We start from the raw sequence: 21,365 nt of genomic DNA on the forward strand, positions 1-21,365 counted from the left end.
TCTCCTAAAATATCAAAAATAACAAAGGTAGATTTCACAGATTTACTAGCAGTCCAGATAGAATATATGACATCAATTCCAGTCACACAATCCTTCAAAACTCTGAGCTTCCTCAAGCTGAATTCCAGCTTTGTTTCTTCAAGGCTTCAGGCACCATCGCATTCAAGTAGCTTTATTCTGTATATATCTTACACATACATTTTCGATGAAAACACATTTCCAGATCGTTCTCCTAGTTCTGCTAGTGGATTAAATTGATTTAGACTTCTTTTCCAGCTGTCTCGTGGCTTTGTTCTCCTACAGCCTATTGCACTAAACTCCACGGCTGAGATCATCTTAAAGTTCTGACTTTACATCTGTTTTCAACCAGTTTCTATTCTCTAGCAGTCTGAGGTCACACCCTATTTACCTGGAACCTAAAATCTTGATTTCTTTCTTAGTCAAGAGCCATCTTAAAAAAGAACTTTCACACCAGAGTTAGTGTACCTAACAAAACATTTGACAAGCTATTTGTGTAGACAACAGCTCATTTGTACTTCTCTACTAATCCTATGGAATGTGGATTTCATAGCAAAAAAACAATTGGAAGCAAATAAATCAGATCGTGCTTACTTTTCCCAGGTGAATGATTTTGGACAGCAGCTTTCATTTGGTTTCCTTTAGAAATTTGCTTCCAGAATACAATTTATTTCACAGAATAGCTTTTTAATGTGTTTCTAACAGTAAATAATCATAGACTGTTTTAGGTATCTAGCATCAAATACCAAGGAGTGAGATTTTCCTCCATTTCCCAGTGTATTTCATTATCAAATTCTACTCAAGTGACATATTCCTCACCTTTTCAATTGTTAAGTCAAGGCAAAGATTTTCATTTCTTTTCTAGACGGGTTTAACTTTCTTATGTGGTTTACAAAGTTACAGTATGTCGATCTCTTACAACTTTCAGTAATATATTTGCAATTTGAAGTAGTTCAATAACTAAAATCTGTCAGTGAGCAAGGATTTGCACAAAATATTTTCAATATGTAGATTTTCTGTGGCACTAGCACCATGCTTTATGCACTATGTGTCAATTGCCCTTGAAATCTGTACATAGTAATTTTTACATATTTGATCCTTAGGTCATTGAGAAAAATTTAGGTGGCTGGTGGTATGTACAGATTGGGCAGCAGGAGGGTTGGGCACCATCTTCATACATTGACAAGAGGAAAAAGCCAAATCTGTCCAGAAGAAGCAGCACACTAATCCGACCAAAAATCCCTCCACCGGCGCCACCCACCAAAAGCAAGCCAAATTCTGAGGAAACAGGTCCAGGAAATGACAGTGAATGCATGCAACAAAAGCCCAAGTTTGAGGAACCAGAATATGATATTCCGGCTGCAATCTTTGATCGTGAGCCTGAGACTAGAATGAATTTTGTTGCTGACGAACAGGCTAAAGAGGATTCAGTTGATCAGGACCAGCCAGAATCCAGCCAGCAACAAAGCAAACCGTGTCCATTATCCACACTGAGAAAAGCTCGCTTCAAAATGGGTGAATCTTCAGAAAGCTTGTTCCGTGATGACCAGCTTGTATTTCCTCCCAGTGATAAGGAATGCAACCAAGGAGGGAGTAGCAATAGTTTAGTATGTAATCAGGTTTGCGAAAATATTACTCAGATTGATGCTGCAGTATCAGCATCAGAGACCAGCTGTTCACCAAAATACATTTCACCAAAACACTCTCTAAAAAACCTTCAATTAAGATCTGAGAAGAAAACAGATGCTAGGAAAGACCAGGATCCTGAAAAAAGTGGGGATAATTACTGCAAATCCACCTCCGATATCACTGACTGCACCAAAGTTGGGTCAAAAAAAGACAGGGAGATATCTGAAACAAACGCGCACACAGAACAGAAAGCTGCTCTTAGTCCTATAACCAGGCCAAAGCCTTCTGTGAGACCAAAGCCTTTACTGGTGAAGCCAGAAGCACAGAATACAGAGATTAGCACCATCAGGCGCCAGCTTAGGCCTACAGGACAGCTGAAACACAACTCAAAAGGGATAAAGATTGATGATGCAGAAACTATCTCATTAACATCATCTGAAAATTCAGAAGATTCTTTCACTAAAAGTACAGTCGATCTTTCTCCAAATGTGTCACTCAGCCAGGTGGGACTGGGAACAGTAAAACCCAGTGATCAGGAAACAGAATCACTGTGTCAGTATAAGACAGTGGATAAATATGAAAAAGTTCAGGACAATGAAATCAGTTTTCCAGCAGGAATAATGGTTGAGGTTCTCGAAAAACAAGACAGTGGTTGGTGGTTTATTAGAATTGGAGATGACGAGGGATGGGCCCCAATCTTCTATTTGGAGCATGTTAGTGGCAGGCCAGCAGAGGGCCCTGGAGAGTCTGAAACTCCAAATAGGGACAGGTCAGTGAATGAAAATCAGCTCAACAATATAGAGAAAGTAGACAAGAAGGTTCAGGCATTAAATAACATTAACATTGGTCTAAAGCGAGCAACACCCCCAATTCCTGCAAAACCCCCTGGAGGGTTTGCGAGACTAGGAGGAAATGTGAATGGTTCAGTAAAAATGAGAAATGGGTTGAAACAGGTAACCGTGAGGCCACAATCTGTATTTGTTTCCCCCTCGAGCAAAGAAAGTAACAGCTTAGCTGCATCACTCAGGAGGAATGAATCTATGATGTGTCATGAGAATATCAAGTCTACAGTGAATATCCGCCGTAATGCTTCTTTCAACAATGTCCGGTTACGAAAGAAGAATGAGGAGCCTGAGTCTATACACTCTGTGGCAATGTCCAGCCAGAAAAAGGTCAGACCTTCAGAAAGGTGTGGAGGAATTGAGTCAGATACCATAAGCAGAATTTCCCAGAAAGATGGGATTCCCGTGTCAGCTGTGAGACCAAAGCCAGTATGCATCCAGGAGAAACCCCAATTCATCCAGAACAACTGGAGAGAAGTGTATGTTGCAGTTGCTGACTATCAGGGAGACGAGGAGACCATGGGCTTCCAAGAGGGCAGTTCTGTGGAGGTGCTGGAACGTAATCCCAATGGTTGGTGGTATTGTCAAATAATAGATGGTGGATGCCCTCGAAAGGGCTGGGTGCCTTCCAATTATCTAGAAAAAAAGTACTAAAATTTGTTTTTATACATATAAATATATTTTAATTTATCGATGCAATGTGCATTTTCAAATGGAACAGCTAAGCAAACACTGCAAACCTGCAATGGAATAAATGCCGCTATATTTCAAGTGCTGAATTGCTGAGCTAGTGAATACCAGTGAGACTGTAACATAAAGCTGATTAAGTATGTGGAAAGACACCTGTAGATGATGGGAATTGTGTAGTCCATCTGTACAGGGTGGGTTCTGGACATTAAAGTGTCAAAGTGGAGCTGATCACAGCTGGACAAGGGCGAGTTGCACTTCCTACATGCAACGGAGTTACTCAAAAGCCGGACCTTTGAGCAGAGTTGGATATTTTAAATTAATTATTATTGTTTTATTATTTACTTTTAACTGAATAATCAGGAGTTGTTCTGGAGATTTTCACTGGTGCCTTTAGCATGCCCAAAGTATAAAAACTGGGAATTAACATTCTTTTCACTGTGCCAAAAATGTAAATTAATCTGTTCAAATTTCTTTGACTTAATGGAATGACTTTAAGGTATCGCTGACTTTCAGGTCATTATATGTTATGTTAGAAGGGAGATGAAAGGGAACTAACATCATGCAATGTGACAGATGAGGTAGAAACCCCAATAGTTGAAGGTGTGCTGAGATGCTAATTACATTGGCAAATGTGTCTCAAGGATGCAATTTTTATTGTTCTGTCACAAAGTTTTACTGATTTCCTCATGTGGGTTTGAGGCACATTCATTATTTTGCTTCAGTTCATCAGACCACAGACACTGTCCAGGATGACACTAATAAAGTTAGCATCTCTTCCATTGTGGCCCAACAATACACAACCCTGTTTTTCTACTTCTAGCTTGGAGTGTTATTAGGTTAAAGTTTTTAGCAGAGCTCCTGATATTCAGAAAGCAAATGACCCCAGCATGCTCTGTCCATGCCCTTTATTTGCATCAAATCTTTGCATCAGAGTATGGATCTGGGACTAATAATTCTTTTGAACATATTACAAGATGAATATTTCACACTGCTTCATAAAACCCAGAACCTCAGAAATCTGAGAGGTGAGAGCTTTATCTGCAGTTTGTTGGTATGATATGCTTATTTATAAAATATTTTATCTTAGATTCTTTTTGCATAAATTCTCTAGATGGAAGTTTTTTGTATATGGTATTGTTGCAGGACACTTAAACAAGGACACTAACGATAGACTTGCACCCTCTTTCAAGGGCAAGATGGAGATAAGTGGTGTGGTGTAAGACGCAGCACTTTTTGCAATGGATTCCATTGCTGACAAGAAAAAACATGTGGCTCAGGGCCCCATGACTGGATAACTAACACTGCAATCTACAATTAAACATGAAGGGATATGGCCCTGGATATTGGATTCAATAACTGAAGTACACATTGGTATTATAGTACATTAATTTTTAATTATGTTGTCAAATGTAGCTATACATGATCTTCTTTGAATAGAAATGAGAGACACCAATTGAAAGTTGTCACTACTTTACAGTAGCTGAATGACACATAGGCTAGGAACTTCTAAGCTGAAAGGATATACTGCTTCTTCATGAACTTGATCATATTATCTAGCTAATATGAACAGAAAATGCCACAGAAACTCAGACTTGGCAGCATTTGTGGAGAGTTGACCGTTCATGTTCAATGTGACTTCTTCAGGACAGTATTATTCAGCACTGTATTGTGCATTGCTGTTTGCTATAGCCTGTTACTACAAGCAGTGCTTTGCTGCCTCTACAGATGTACTAATGGAATGTAAGTTAGTACATTCACAGTGGATGCACAATGATTTGTGGACTGAGAAGAGTCCCATTTATTGAACTATTGTGTCACACCCATCCTTTGAATGTCAGTGGTCCTTTTCATTGGCATGTTGTTTGTTCAGGAATAAAACACTTCTTTAATAGTGTAATACAGATGTGTAATAATTCTTGATTTTATACAATATATAATACCCTTTAGTACAACACAAGTTGGAAGGAATTAAAGTTTACAGAGATGTGCTGAGTAGATTCTATTAAAACTGAACAGCATACATCTTAACAGCCAGTTACTGCCAAATTAGACATGCTGAGTTATGATTCCATGGTTGACTGCATTCCTTCAAACTAAATATGCAATTTTAGCATAAAGGTTTGTACAGCTTTTCTGGAAGTAGCTTTGAATTTAGAAGAATCTACTTGCCTAATATTTAATTACCTCAACATGCATACAACAATTAAAGATGGATTTTATAACCAATTCTTCAGTGCATTTAAGCAATAAAACCAAACTATCCATTTATCTTACCTGAATTTTTTGTCAGCCTACTCCTGATTCTTCTAGTCTCAAGCTTTTACTACAGTTAGTTTAACAGGGGAATTTTGTATCAATAGTGTAATCAATAGTGAGTTTCTATAATCCGGAGGATAGGTAGATTGTATTTGTAAGGATAGAACAGAACTAAATCCAACATTAGTCATCAATTTCAGTTTTATGTTACTGTATCAAACAAAATGACTTACTTTCTGTTTATTTGTTAAAACTTCCATCAAAAAGACACAAAATATGGAAAAGTGCAATATAGAATTGATGTAAATTACTGAAGGCAAATGCTGATATTGGGAGGTTAATTGATGTGAAGCAGGGTTTCGAACATCTGTGTAGGGGAAAACTAACAATATATCTAGGAATAGCAGGGTGTATATCAGCTAATATGTCGTGAAAAATGTATAAGCCTAGTAGAATCAGCTTTAGTGGACTGGGCAAAACAGAATCTTGATCAGGCACTGTCTTTGCAATCCTGATTTTAATCTGGACTAGGAAATCTTGAACAAGATGTTTTTAAAATTAGCTTTGCAATGAAATACTGATGATTCAGCAGTCTTATTTTGGAATGGTATTATCCCAGTGGATAATAGTGTAGTCTGCTAGCACTGTGCTTTGTTATGTCAAGCAATTCTCCTAGTATATTGCAGTTTACAAATTAATGGTGTTTTGAACTATCGATACAACTGTATATTTTAAATACTGCACATTTAGCTTGGTTATCCAGTAAGTAAGAATGAAAATGTGCTGACAGGATGTTGTTGGAAGAACAGTTCTTATTGTGGAATGATAAATAGCTTTGGAAGTTGAGAGTCAGGATTCACTTTCCTATCCCTTGGTTTTAAAGTACAGGGGCAAAATAAGCAAAAGATATTTTGAGAATCTCAAATTGTTTCAGCGCAAAATTGGCTTTTCAGTTGTGACCTAAAGGCTTGAGTGGTAAGGTACTACAGGAAAAGATAGAGCTCTGCCAAAAGAAAGCATCATACTTTCGTCATGGCTCACTAGAGGTTCTCCTGCAAGCTGTCTAGTAGAGAAGGAATATACTGGTTTTCAGAAATGGCAACAATAGGCCATTCCAGGTGACCAAAGCATCCTGGACTAAGGTGGCTGTGGAGGGAGTATTAAGAGAGAGTAGATCCAGTGCTGCAAAAGGATGAATGATCTGCTATACACCAATCAGAATAGTACCACTGACTACTCAATGCTTTGTGTCCCCAAGAGTAACAGGACCTATAAAACCTAGAAGCTCATGCACCACCAATTCACTGATCTTTCATCACAACTATGAGAATTTACACAGCTGATTACTATATACCAAGGCTTGCAGGGGACAAGGTCACAGCCACAAAAAGTTTCTTTGGGTTGGACACCTCACAAGGATACCAGACGTGAATCATATAATGCTTTATTAATTTCTATTAGTATTACCTCCTTGAGGTCACTGAACCATATTTCAGGCAGAACTCTTCTGTTTCTATGATCCCCTATACAACATACATACATCCCCTATGCTCGCAAATAATGCGCACAACCTATCACATTTCTGGGGATTCACAGCTTTATCTATATCAAGCAGTCCAGGCAAAGTGCTCATTCACCCATACTAATGTCTCTTAATGATTCTCTCTGTCTGCACAATAAGCATGGACATACAAACAATATGATAAACAATACAATATATGGGAATACAATAAGCATAGAAATGGGATCAGGGAGAAAAGGAGTGATGGGGGTTATCCGATAAAAGGCATCTTACAGCCTTTGAAGAGCAGCCTGCTGAACTGGCAGGAGAGCATGTGGAATGTGAATGTGCTGAGGAGGAGATTGACATACCCAGCCATCTGGTGAGAAGGCCTCCACTCTACTATTTCAAGCTGCACATCAAGCAGCATGCCTTAAATACTTGGTTAAGGATAGTGGCTGACAACACTGACAAACATTTGTTTTCTTCTGAAGTTTTCAAATCCCATTCTCGAGTCCGGACCCAAAGAAACAAGAAGAGCCCAGTCCTCAAGCCCATTTCTAATAGCCCCTCACAGCATACCACTGAGGAAAAACAGTTGGGACCCTCAGAGTAAGCACAATCAAGGTCTACCACCTTCCATCAGCGTAGAGACATGCACCTCAGTGAGTAATATACCGAGAGTCAGCTTCGGCTCACGTTCTGGTGTGCACTACACTGACATGGGCTTGCAGCGACAGGAGGAAGAAAATGATGATGTCTCTGTCACTCAGAGAACTGCTGGAGAACAGATCTAAGCTAAGCTCAGCTCATTGCAGTCTCTGTACGTAGCCGTTAATGAACTGCTCATGATGCTGCTAGAGACAAGGAGGAAAACATCCGGCAGAGGTGCCAGAAATGATGCATAGACAGGAGCAATGGACAGAGGCGTCTGCCCATATCTTATTTGATTCTGTAACTTCAGTATGCAAGCATATAGTTTCCTCCATAGTTCAGGTGGCAGCCACTGTGAAAAGTTAGGTCCAGCAAAACTGTCAGTAAATACCAGATATGTTCATATGAGCCATGGCTGCTTTAATTCACTGGTTCAGTGAAATGAGCCTACAGGACCTTGACATCCCATCAGGTTCTCTATTCCACAAGAGGTGTGGGAGGTACCATTCTACACTGACACAGAGAATGAGGATCAAGAGATAGACATTCAGTGATTGTCATCTCAGGGTATTCCAGAGATGCCCTGATGCATCATTGCCCCTCTGCTGGAAAACCTGGTGCCTGCATCCAGTTATTCTGAGGGCCTTGCATCTGCACCTGTATAGGAGCTGCCTGGTCCAGGTTGAACAGTTTTTGTCAAATAAAGCCATCTGAGCTAAGGGGGTAAAGTAATCAGCTGGATTCCTCCAGCTCAGCTGCAGCTACCCAAGTGGCACTAAGATATAGCAGTAAAAAAATAAGGATTAAACAGCACTGATATTAATATTGTTTCCACCACGCTCGAAACAATTCAACACCTTACATAAAATGTCTTCAGCCTATTTCAATCACTTCTAACTGTTCATGTGTTCCTTATAGGGTATCTTGGAGGGCAGTGATTGCCTTAGGTGCTCACTCATCTATCTTGCAGCAATGCAAAGGCCACTGTGACTAACACAAATCTGTAAAGTGGGAATTTGGTGAGATGGTTGGGTTTCAACTGTTGACCACAGTTGTTCAACCTCTCCACCTGAGTAATAAATAGAAACACCTTGCGAATGAAGGAATCAAGACAAATGTAGCCATTTAAACCTGCAGAACTGTATACCGTTGCTTTGGCCAGGAAACTGAACGGGTTTATTGGTGCAAAAGGAACAAATTCAATGGACTAAACTGCCTTAATGTTTAAATAACAAGAATTCCTTTGAGAACAAGATTTCCTCTCTGCCATAGTTCATAGTATTTCCAAGTATCCACACTTGTTTGCAGAAAGGTATTTAGCATCAAAACCATCCAATATCAGGTTTTTTTTAGCTCCCTTAGCATTTCTGTCAGACTCTCCTTCCTCATTGGAGGAGACGGATGACTGGTCCATTGCCTCCTCATCTCACACCATCGTTGATGCAGCACATAATCACTGTTCTGGAGACCCTTTCAATGACTGTTGGAGTGGTGTTCCTGGGTGGTTCAGGCAACAAAAGTGCACCTTCAGAAAACTAATTGCCTGTTCAATGGTGGCCTCAGTGGATGTATGTGCTGCAGTTATAACATTGTTTGCCATTAGCCTGACGGTTCCATACCAGCTGTGTCTTGTGAATATCCTTTGTCACCTAAGAAAACAGTCCTGAAGATAAAGTGGGGGGGGGGCGCGGTCTACTTTTGCAGTTATGCAAGGTTTAGGGCTTTGAAAGCACCCTGGGCAATGGGTGCACACCTGCAGAAATTGTCCATAAATGAGCTGAACACTGAGGGAGTGAAATCCCATCCAGTTCAGGAATTTGGCTTAACTCTGAACCTCACATGCATTCAATTGATCATCCGTTGTAACTGAGGAAACTGGTGATGGCTGCAAATCTGATTGCTGAGACACCTAGGCTGTCTGTGTTCATGGTGAACTAGATAAAGTGTATTGCTTCTCTAAAAAAGGCCATCAGTGAACTCCTGAATCCATTGTAGACTACCAATTGGAAAATAAGTCTCTAGTTGAGGTTTAAAAGAAGCCTGCAGTGAGTAAGTTCAAATTTGCTGTTATCTTCAGCATCACTAGCATAGTACTTTCTCCCCAGCTTGTGCGGCTGCAGAATATGTTGGCAGGAGGTGGCTGGTGATCGATGATGGCTTCTGTAATCATACAGACATACCTGCAGCACTGCTTTTTATTTGTTTATGTGTTCATTTCCTCCCCTTGCCCACCTTCCCTAATGGCCTCACCTTCTGTATCTTGATTATTTAGTGCTTTTGGAATGCTATTAATGCCTTCTACTGTGAAGACACATGTAAAATATTCATTCAATTCCTCTACCATTTCCTGGTTCTCCGAAATTATTTTCCCAGCTTTGATTTCTAATGGGCTTTGTACACTTTGGCCTGTCTCTTCCTTTCTGTGTATTTAAGGCTCTTGCTATCCTCTTTCACCATACTCGCTTACCACAAAGACTATTTTCTTCCTTTGCTTTCAGGCATCTATTTTCATTGTTTTTAAGTCACCCATGATTACTACAATACTATTTTTGTATGCCCTCATTAACTCCTACTTTATTCTCTGACCTACAGTATTGCTGCTGTTGGGGGCCAATTGAGTACTCTCACCATTGTCTTATTGCCATTGTTATTCTTTAACCCCACCTATAAGGAATCTAAACCTTTTTTATTTGACCTATATGGATTCTGTATCATCTGCATCTATCTCAAATGTCTGTTGCTCTCACATTATATTCCAGCATGGTTAAAGTAAATCCCGTCCCACTGAAGCAGCTGATTTCCATGATAGTGCTGGTGCCTTATGAACCGAAATCCATTCCTTCCATATCAATCTTTGAACTACACATTTAAATCCTTGACTTAATTTGCCCGTGACTCAGGTAATTGAGCATATTATCTTGGAGACCCTGTTTTTAATTTAGCTCCTAATGGTTGAAATTCTTTCGGCAGATCCTCCTTTCTGGTCCAATCAATGTCATTGGTACCATCGATGATACCCGATTCCTTCCTTTCCACACCAGGTTCCTCCCTAGTCCTGAAGAAATGTCCTTAATCCTTGCACTAGGAAGGCAGCACAGCCTTCAGGACTCATGGTTATGACTTGAGAGGACAGCAGTTGTCCCTCAGATTATACTTTTCCTCTACTGCTACTTATTATGTGTCAATTTCCTCCCCGCATTTGAATGGCTCCTCGAACCAGGGAACTAGGATCAGTTCAGCCATCCTCCCTCAGCCCTCACTGTCATCCGCACAACTTGGAAAATCACATAACCGTTGAATATTTACAGGGGCTGTGCTCCTTGAACGCTATCCCCTGGGCCCACATACTGTCCGTACCTGCAGTCACGCTTGCCTATCCCTGATCACAGACAGAATTTTAATTACCTAGTTTGAAGGATGTGTCTCTACCTCTTGGAGCAAAGAGTCCACATAACTTTCCCTCTCTTTGATGTAGCACAGTGTCGACAACTGAAACTCTAGTTCTTCATCTTGGATCCAAAGTTTCTTGTGCTCCAAACATACCACAGATGTGTACGCTCTGGATCTTTTGGTGTGCAGCAATTTCTACATGCTGCTGCAGCAATACACCACCTGCAATCACTGCCCCATTTTATTTATTAATTACTTAATCTATATTTTTTTAATCCTGAAAGATTCAGCTTATGCTTTTCTGTAATTATTTTACACCAGTATCAACCTTATACTTACAAGCCATTTTAACAAAATGAGAGATGAAAGAAGTCTAAAGACCTAAGCACAAACTGAAAACCTTACTTTCATGTTGAAGAATAAATGTACTCATGAATACTACTCACCAATGACCTTTCCCTGCACCTACACCATTTCATGATTCGTGATATCACTCCATTGCTGATCTCACTGCAGATTGGCCTCTCAATTGGCCAAGTGCCAGCTATATGATCATCACAAATTTTTACAGGATATGTAAATGTTCATGAACTGCCAAACCATGAATTTATTTAAATCTCTAACCCTTTCTTTTCTGAAGAACTGTCTCTCCATCTCAGTGAGAGTTTAAAAGATGTGTCCTAATGGTAATAACAGTTTTTTTGTGGTAGTACCCCAAGTGCTATTATTGTTCTTTTATTAATGGTCAGCAGCTTTCCACAACTTGCAATTATCCCAGCAGAGGCCTTTTTAAGTTCGCAGCTTGAATGACAGATCAAAGAGGTTGCTAAAGAATAACTGTCTTTGATTTAGATTATGCATACAACTCTTTATATGGGATTAAGTACTTAAGCAGCCTCTAAAGTTTGAATGTGCTTTCATGAATAGGAATGTTTTCTTTTTAAACAGTAGTAAAGTCTGTAATAGCTATTTAGACCTTTATTTATTCCATTTCAACATTGCCCTTGAGGTCTGCGCATAGGTGAGTTGGCATAGAGAATGCAAGATGAAAGGATGGCAGCTGAGTTGGCATTAAAGTAGTATAGAACGTTATGAGGATTTATTGGGATGACGAATGACTTTGGTTGGCATTAGATTGGCACAGGGCTATCAGGGGCCATTGGGTTGAATGAATGGAATGAGTGGCATGTCTTGGGCATGGGAGGTGTATTGAAAATAATGGGGTGTAGGTGTTGAGACTTAGAGGACTGAATATTTGATTAAACAACTGTAAGGAAGTTCTGGAGAACTGCTGTAGGTATTTTAAACAGGCTAATTTGGCACACTCAGCCCCTGTTGCCACCTCCAATCTGTGTCCAGAGGCAGTGGGCCTCACTGTTCCCGCTCCCACCTTCGGATGAAAATCAAGTCTGATAGTACTTTTTTCAGAAGTGGATGTAATGAGCTGGGAAATTAGTGATCACACCAACCGCTTTGGGGCAAAAATCCAGCTGCACATCTTTTTGCTGTCATATTCTGTAAAGAGGATGAAAACTATCCTTCTGTATTGCATTATTTTTGAGATATGTATGTTTAATGGTTAGTAATTTTGTTCTGTTCATGATTATCTTACATCGCATGCTGGCAGATCTCAAGGATAGCAAACTGCTTATCAAATACTCCAATGCACTTCAAACATATGGTTATAAATTGAGAGATTATGGATTTACTGCTATTATCAGTTCAGGTTTCTTGCAATCTTGTTATAAGTGCGTCTGAAAACCTCTTTGCTAGTCAGTTTCTGTGGCTAAAACCTCAACACTGACCTTCAGTTCTAGACAATAAGTCTTTGAACTTACAACCGTACATGCACAGCTGCTGTGTTTTAGTTGCTCCTATACTTTCAGTACCCTTGGTTAATAACATTGCAATGTTTAAATTGAACAGATAGGAATTGTTCCTCCACTAAATTAAATGGTTCTAAAGTGTAAAGTTCTGAAACTAGGCCCTCACTTCTATTATCTACTTCTGAGTTGCCTTTGGGATGTCTTAAATTGAACTTCTTAATTTTAAATTCTAATTGATAAAAGGAGGTACTTTTGTTTATTCATACATATGTGCTGAGCACAGAGGCAGGCTGATGGTTCGCTGTCTGCTAACGCTTCATCTTGAACTGCTTTCTTGGCAGTTTGCCATTGCCTTCCACTCTTGAGTAGGGTCAGTAAGACGTTCAGTTTTTTTCTTGTTCTAATCACAGGGCTATTGGGAAAAGGATTAATTAGAATGATATTTCAAAGATTTAGTTTAATGAGCCAAATGAACACAGTCTGTGCTGTGAAGTTCTCTGCATTTCTCTCCCATTGTCTCATCTACTGGACTTGGTGATTTAAACTCAGGCAGTTCCATGGCCTCCCATATTTGAACCATGACACCTTTCATCATGGGTTCATTGTATATGGTTCTAAATGGTGAGAAGTAGTTGGGTAGTCAACATGAGAATATCACACAAAAAACCAATCCACATCTCTCCTGACTTTTATGGATAAGCTACAGGACAAGCTTTAGGAGAACGAATCCTGACTGATTTTTTTTCTCTCTGATTGATGGCTGCTAAAGCAAAATCTTCTGCTCCATCATCACTCAATTATAATTAATTAACCTGTAATATAACAAGGAATGCAATTTAGACTATATAATTCAGTACACTGGACTGTAACCTACTCATTAACCCAGTAAAGGCATCAAATGCTAATAATACAGGAGGTGAAGACGGGGAAGTTCATGTGTAATTTTCATTTCCATTATCAATATAACCCCTTTTTTCAACAGTTGGTTGAACAGAATTTAAACTGTCCTAGTTGAGGTTGCATTTTATTGTTGTACTTTCCTGAGGAATAGTTTCAGGAGGCATGTAGAGATGTTTGCTTAATCATTTGCCAGTTTGCAAGGCAGTTGTGGTCAATATATTGAAACTGCTTTTCTTACATAACAAAGAGACCAATAGCTATCCCAGATGATATTACAAATACACCTTTGCATTCTTTTAAATTGTATTCAATGTTCAATGTTCAGAGCCTAATATCAAACTGCAAAGCAGCCTGAGTGGGACTAATTCTAGGAATTCATTAATTGTGTTCATAAGTACATGGAAATACTAAGAATTAAGACAAAAATTGGAATAACTTTTTATATGCAAAGTAATAAAAGGAACACTACTGAAACTATTTAATCTGTCTATGGGAGAGACCATAGGTCAACGTTTTACCATGTCATACTCCAATATTGGGGTAAATTGGGAGCCCCCAATCCACATTTATTGAGTGCCAACCGGCACAGCGATATTCCCAGAGGTAGCATTCTAATTGGTTGCTTTCAAGCTCAAAATCCCGGTAAATATACCAGGCAGGATGTAAATGCTGTTGGCCAAATCAGGAATCTGACAGCTGTGACACCTCAGCATTCCCAGTTGTAGAGATCGTTGTTGAGCATGCTCCAATTCTTTTCAATAATTTCCAGAGAGTGCCTTTGAAGAAACATGTAGAAAATGGCTATGGATCTATAGGAGGTTTCATATAGTTTCCCTATTCTGTTTATTCTTCAAATGTACCCATAAGATTTGTATTCATCAAATTGGATTGGGTTTATTTTTGTATTTCATAACAGTGCAGATAATATACTCCTAGCTTCTTCAGTGTTTCTAAGATGTGTCACTGTTAGGACTGAATACAATCTTCATTCAACTTTTGGAGCAGTTTTTGTTTCAGTACTGATGCACCATTAGTCATTTTATTGTTTAGTGGTAATTATCTGGGCCATTGAAAACATAAGTTGCTTCTCCTTCAAGCTCATTGCTTCAAATACATAACAACATTGCCTTTTCTCCCCCCTAACTGGTTGTGACGATGTGTTAATTTGTGAGATCTTTTATATACTTTTCTATAATGTCCACTTTGTGTCTGTAACTCCCCAGAACAAAGATAACAATAAATTTGGAACACATAGTTAATATTTGTATTAGTGTCTTGTTTGTCTATGAAACAAAATTCTTCCAAGCAGTTGGTTGTGTATTGGCCAGCAACCTGAGATTTCACTTTGCTCCTCGTTGGACTCCTAATTATTTTGTGGTTCCCAAGCCTCTTAACTTAGGAATCTGCCTTGAAAATAATTTATGATCTCCTATTGATATTTACCAAATCTGCCAAATATTGTGTTTTCAGCCACTTTATTTAAGGAGCAACCTTGTGGTTCTGGGGAGCAAGTCCAACCTGGAGATACCATGTGGCCCTGGATATTGATAGCTTTTTCTATGTTTAGTAACAAAGTACCTGAACACTAGTTGTTTCCTCACACTACTTTAGCAAGTGATACATTATTTCTCCTTGTATTTATATATTATCAGCATGTGTAGTGTGCAATGACGTAATTAAACGTGTGAAATGTTCATCTTGGTGTCCGACTTTCTTTGCAAGTACCTTTCAAGTAAGTAGCAGATTTTGGAGATAGGATCATAAAACAACGTGCAAAGTCACTGGAAGCTGAGAATATGATGAACAAAATCAACTGGTCTGGGTGACCTCCCTGCTTGGATGGCAGAGATTTCAACTGGATTATGCTAAGCCTGCCTGTTCCTAACATCTCGTGGGTCTTTCAACTACTGATATGACTGAGTTTGTAATTTACCTAATCTGGGCTGACTTTAGCTTCTGCAACGCTATTATGGACATCCACAATGAAAGGTACTATGTCATTTTTCACTTGAAATGAGACAATAAGGCTGCACCTATTGGAAAACTGGGAATATTTGGTATTTATTAATATTAGTATTGCTTAAAAATAATTTTTCCAAAGCTTTGTATCTTGCACTCACAGAAAGTATGAACATGAGGAGAAAACCAGCATTTATACTACATTCAGTATAAATGTTGGTTTTGCCTTAGAATTGGTGTTCTTTCAAATTGTATCAATGAGTGGCAGACAAAAGGCTTCGACAAAGCGTGTTATTTTTTGTGGTATTTAACTTTTGTGTACCAAATATCTATTTATATTTTTTTAATTTGTTCTTGGGATTAGGGATTTTTTTGGCTTGGCCAACCATCACTTCCTGTCCCAAATTTCCATGGAGAAATTGGTGCTGAGCTGCCTTCATGAACCACTGCAGTCCTTGGCATGTAGGTGCACTCAGTACTGTTTATAAGAGAGTTCTGGGATTTTAACACAGCAGGGATGAAAGAACAGCTATAGTATTCAAAACCAGGCCTGTCAATAGCTTGGAAGGGAACATGCAAGTGGTGAACCCTGCAGCCATATGGTATCAATGTGGACTTCACCAGTTTCAAAATCTCCCCTTCTCCTACTGCATCCCTAAACCAGCCCAGTTCGTCCCCTCCCCCCACTGCACCACACAACCAGCCCAGCTTTTCCCCCCCACCTACTGCATCCCAAAACCAGTCCAACCTGTCTCTGCCTCCCTAACCGGTTCTTCCTCTCACCCATCCCTTCCTCCCACCCCAAGCCGCACCCCCAGCTACCTACTAACCTAATCCCACCTCCTTGACCTGTCCGTCTTCCCTGGACTGACCTATCCCCTCCCTACCTCCCCACCTACACTCTCTCCACCTATCTTCTTTACTCTCCATCTTCGGTCCACCTCCCCCTCTCTCCCTATTTATTCCAGTTCCCTCTCCCCATCCCCCTCTCTGATGAAGGGTCTAGGCCCGGAACATCAGCTTTTGTGCTCCTGAGATGCTGCTTGGCCTGCTGTGTTCGTCCAGCCTCACATTTTATTATCATGCAAGTGGTGATGTTCACATGCACCTGCTGTGACTGAGCTTTTAGGTGGTAGAGCTCACGAGTTTGGAAAGTACATTTGAAGGAACCTTGTTAAGTTGCTGCACTGTGCCTTGTAAATGGTACACACTGCTACTACTGAACGTCAGTGCTGGAGAGAATGAACATTCTGGATGTGAGTTTGCTGGGTGAGCTGGAAGGTTAGTTTTCAGATGTTTCGTCACCCTCCCCCCGCCTTTTTCCTTGAAAACGTCCAGGAAGCGCTCGCAAAGCTTGGCGCTCCTGAAGGTTACATCGTAGAAACCTCCTCCAGGGAAATCCTGCAGGCAGTAAATGTCCGCAACAGCGAACCCACAACAGTCCAATAGGACCCTCTTCACGAAGAAGGTGCAGTCCACAGGTACACCTTCATCCACCTTCTTCACAGAAACACGGATGGTGTTCAGGACCACCTGACCCGAGACACGAGCACTTGCCGCAGTCATCGTTGCAGGTTGGCTGTTCCCCTGAACCGGCGTTAGGCCAAAGCCAGCATTAAGATCCACTGGTCGCAAGGGTGCAAAGCCAACCCGCCGTCTTCCTTCCACCTCCAACACAGTCACGCTGTCCTCTTCTCAGTCCACAAAAGAGTGGGTCTTTATTTTGTTCCAGATGTAAGCTGGTTCACTGAGCTGGAAGGTTCATTCCCAGACAATCCGTCACCTTTTTTTATTTGAAAAAATATACTTTATTCGTAAGATGTACAAAAAATAAAACATATTTACACACCTACCCATGCAAGCCGCTCCGGGTTACCCGGGGGTACATACACCAACTAAAGGAAAAAAGCAAAGAAAGAGAAAAAAAGCAAAGCAAACAATCCCGACAGTCGTCACCCCGCACAGTCCCAGTTGGCCCCCTCCAGACAATCCGTCACCATTCTAGGTAACGTCATCAGTGAGCCTCCAGTGAAGTGCTAGGTTTCCTTGGGTTGATGATGTCATTTCCTGCATTGGTGATGTCATTTCCTGTTCTTTTTCTCAGAGGATGGTAGATTGATTTGGAGCCAATGTGTTTGATGACGGCGTTCTGGTTGGAATGCCATGCCTCTAGGAATTCTCGTGCATGACTCTGGCTTGTCCTAGGATGGATGTATTCCAATCAAAGTGGTGTCCTTCCTCATCTGTATGTAAGGATACTAGTGATAATGGGTCATGTCGTTTTGTGGCTAGTTGATGTTCATGTATCCTGGTGGCTAGTTTTCTGCCTGTTTGTCCAATGTAGTGTTTGTCACAGTTCTTGCAAGGTATTTTGTAGATGACGTTCGTTTTGCACGAACATTTATGGATACAGTACCAATCAAACAGGCTGTTTTGTCTTGGATGGTGTCAAATTTCTTGAATGTTGTTGGAGTTGTACTCCTCCAGACGAATAGAGAGTATTCCATCAGACTCATGACTTGTGCCCTGTAAATGTGGACACATATCAGCTAAACAGGAGGTGAGTTACATGTTGCAGGATTCCTAGCTCTTGACTTGCTGGTGTAGCCACAGCTTTTATATGGTAGAATTGACCACTGCACTGCCTTTATGGAGACAAAATTCAGACAAACAATGTGGAAAAATGTCAAGGTGTGTCCTGTACACAAAAAGCAGGACAAATCCAACCTAGCCAATTATTGCCCCATCAGTCTATTCTCAATGATCAGTGAAGTGGTAGAAGGGACCATCAACAGTTCTATAGTGCAGCATTTGCTTGGTAATAGCCTGCTAGGTGACAGTCAGTTTAGGTTCCACTCAACCCACGCAGCCACTAATCTTAATTGTTCAGTCATAGTCAAAAGAGCGGAGTTCCAGAGGTGAAGTGAACATGACTACCCTTGACATCAAGGCTGCATTTGACCAAATATAGATTCAAGGAAAACTTGACTCAAATGAGATTGGAGGAGACTCTTTGCTGGTTGTAGTCATATATAGCACAAAGGAATATGGTTGTGGTTGTTGGAGGATTGTGATCTCAGCTCTGGGATATCTTTTTCAGGAGTTTCTTTAGAGTAATGTCTTCTTCAATTTCCTCACTTCCATCATAAGATCAAAAATAGACATGTTTACAGTTGATTGCACATTGTTCAGCACTGTATGTGACCTCTCAGGTACAAATGCAGTCCATGTCCAAATGCCATGAGGTCTGGAGAATATCCAGGCTTAGGCTGACAAATGTCAAGTATCTGCACAAGTGCCAGGCACTAACCACCTGTAACAAGAAAGTATCTAATGATCGCTGCTTGACATTCAATCACATTACCCTCACCAAATCCCCTATTATCAACACCCTGAGTTTACCATTAACCAGAAACTGAACATGACTAACAATACAGAGTCATGCAGCATGGAAACAGATGTTTCAGTCCAACCGTTCCATGCCCAACATAATCCCAAACTAAACTAGTCCCACATCACTCCAAACCTTTCCTACTCATGTATCTATCCAAATGACGTTTAAACATTGTATTTGTACCCGTATCCACCACTTCAGGAAGTTCATTCAAACAAAAATCCCTCTCCTCTCATCTTAAAAATATGTCCCCTAGTCTTGAATTATCCTGTCATAGGGAAAAGACAGCTACCATTAACCCTATCAATACTCTTCATAATTTTATAAGGGTTGCCTCTCAACCTCCTATGCTCCAGTGGGAAAAAAAGGTCCCAGCCTAACTTTATAACTCAAGCCTTCCATACCCAGCAACATCCTGGTAAATCTCTTCTGAACACTCTCCAGCTTGATTATACTCTTTATATAAATGGGTAACCAGAACTGCATACAATATTCCAGAAGAGGCCTTACCAATGTCATGTACAGCCTCAACATGATTTCCCAATTCCTATGATCAAAAGACTGAGCAATAAAGCCAAGGGTGCCAAATGCCTTTTTAACCACCTGTCTATGTGTGATGCAAACTTCAAAGAATTATGTACCTGCACCCTTGGTCCCTTTGTTCTACAACACTACTCAGGGCCTTAACTGTTAATTGAATAAGCCCTACTCTTGTTTGTTATACCAAATTGCAATGCATCACATTTATCCAGATTGAACTCCATCTGCCATGTTTCAGCCCATTGACCCATTTGATCAAGATCCCTCTGTAATCCTAAAAACCTTCTTCACTGTTAAGTCACCAGTTTTGGTGTCGTCTGCAAACTTACTAACCATGCCTTCTATATTCTTATTCAAACAATAGACAGCCCAGAACCAATCCCTGTGGAATACCGCTGGTCATGGGTCTCCAGTCCGAAAAGCAACACTCCACTTTTGCTCTGTCTCCTGCCATTAAGGCAATTGTGTATCCAATCGATATCCCATGTGACCTGACTTTACTAATTAGTCAATGATGCGTAATCTCATCAAAAGCCTGATTAAAATTCAAATAAACTACTGCATTGCCATCAATCTTTTTGGTAACCTCCTTGAAAAAACTCAATCAAGTTTGGGAAACTCGATTTTCCTTGCAGAAAACCCTGCTGAATATCCCTAATCAATTTTTGCCTCTCTAAATGTCTATAAACCCTATCTTTTATAATCACCTCCGATAATTTACCCAGAATCAAAGTAGACTCAAAAGGTCTATCGTTCCCCGGTTTCTCCTTACAGAAAGTGTGTTAAAGAAAACATCGGTAAAGCACTTTTTGACATCTTAGTGTGTGTGATCTTAGTATATAGAAAATGCTTTCATATTTAACACAGTCACTGCATTTCAAACAATTCAGTGTATATAATATGAATGTAAAAGGTAGGGGCATGTGACCGCTCCAGAAGTGGACACAATAATAGAAATTTTTAAGATGACATGGAATTACTCTAAATTAACCAATTAACACATGCTCATTACAATAACTTGCACTATTCTTTTTTCCATACAGCAGCTCCTGAACTTAGCATTTAGCATTAAATTCAGAATTAAGATAGATATTCTTTTGCAAGGAATTGATTACCATTGGTTTAACTTTTCCTGGCTCCCAGTTAAGTACTCTTTTTAATTAGTTTTTGCGCTGTGAACGTCACAGGCTGTGTAAACATTATCCATCCCTACTGTCCTTGACAAGATGGTGATGAGCAGCTCTCTTGAACTAGTGCAGTCTGTATGAGATATCCTTTGAGATGTTGGCAAGGAATTTCCAGCTTTGACCCAGTGACCGTCATGACTATGTCATTGTTCCAAGTCAGGATGATGTGTTGATAGTTTTAAACCGTTTTTTCCCTGTGCATTTTTTTCTTCCCTTTAAACCCCATGGCCTATAGACCCCCTTCACCATGCAGCCATTTTCCTGTTACCACCTACCTCCCCTTCTTCCACACCCACCAATCTAATCTAAACCATCTCTCCCTATTGCCTCCCCCTTCTCTTTTGTCACTGTTGCCCCATCACCACCTCCAATCACCTCAACTTCTTTCCAATGCTCACTCTGTTCAAAACCCCTCTTTTACGCTTTCTCTCACTTCAGCGACTCTAGAGCTCATGCTTCATCTCCATGGTTTTGAATAAACAATAAACTTTTAAGTATTATTTAAACTAAGTGTACAACTTATGCCTAACATCCAGAGTTAATTTGTGGTAAATATGGATAATAGATTATGATTAATCA

The 21,365-nt window shown here is 40.1% G+C and overlaps 1 protein-coding gene across 4 annotated transcripts in view; it reads left to right on the plus strand.

Annotated features, from left to right (window-relative positions):
- sh3pxd2aa (SH3 and PX domains 2Aa) overlaps positions 1 to 15,376 on the plus strand; it is a 293,361-nt gene extending 277,985 nt beyond the window's left edge. For all 4 annotated transcript variants that reach the window (XM_048550881.2, XM_048550883.2, XM_048550882.2 and 1 more), the window contains one exon: positions 1,122 to 15,376. In XM_048550881.2, the coding sequence (XP_048406838.1) occupies positions 1,122 to 3,143 (2,022 nt within the window). In that variant the 3' untranslated portion in view covers positions 3,144 to 15,376. The remainder of the gene's footprint in view (positions 1 to 1,121) is intronic.
- Positions 15,377 to 21,365: the final 5,989 nt, after the last annotated feature.

Source organism: Stegostoma tigrinum, chromosome 20, assembly GCF_030684315.1.
Source record: "Stegostoma tigrinum isolate sSteTig4 chromosome 20, sSteTig4.hap1, whole genome shotgun sequence".
Taxonomy (NCBI): Eukaryota; Metazoa; Chordata; class Chondrichthyes; order Orectolobiformes; family Stegostomatidae; genus Stegostoma; species Stegostoma tigrinum.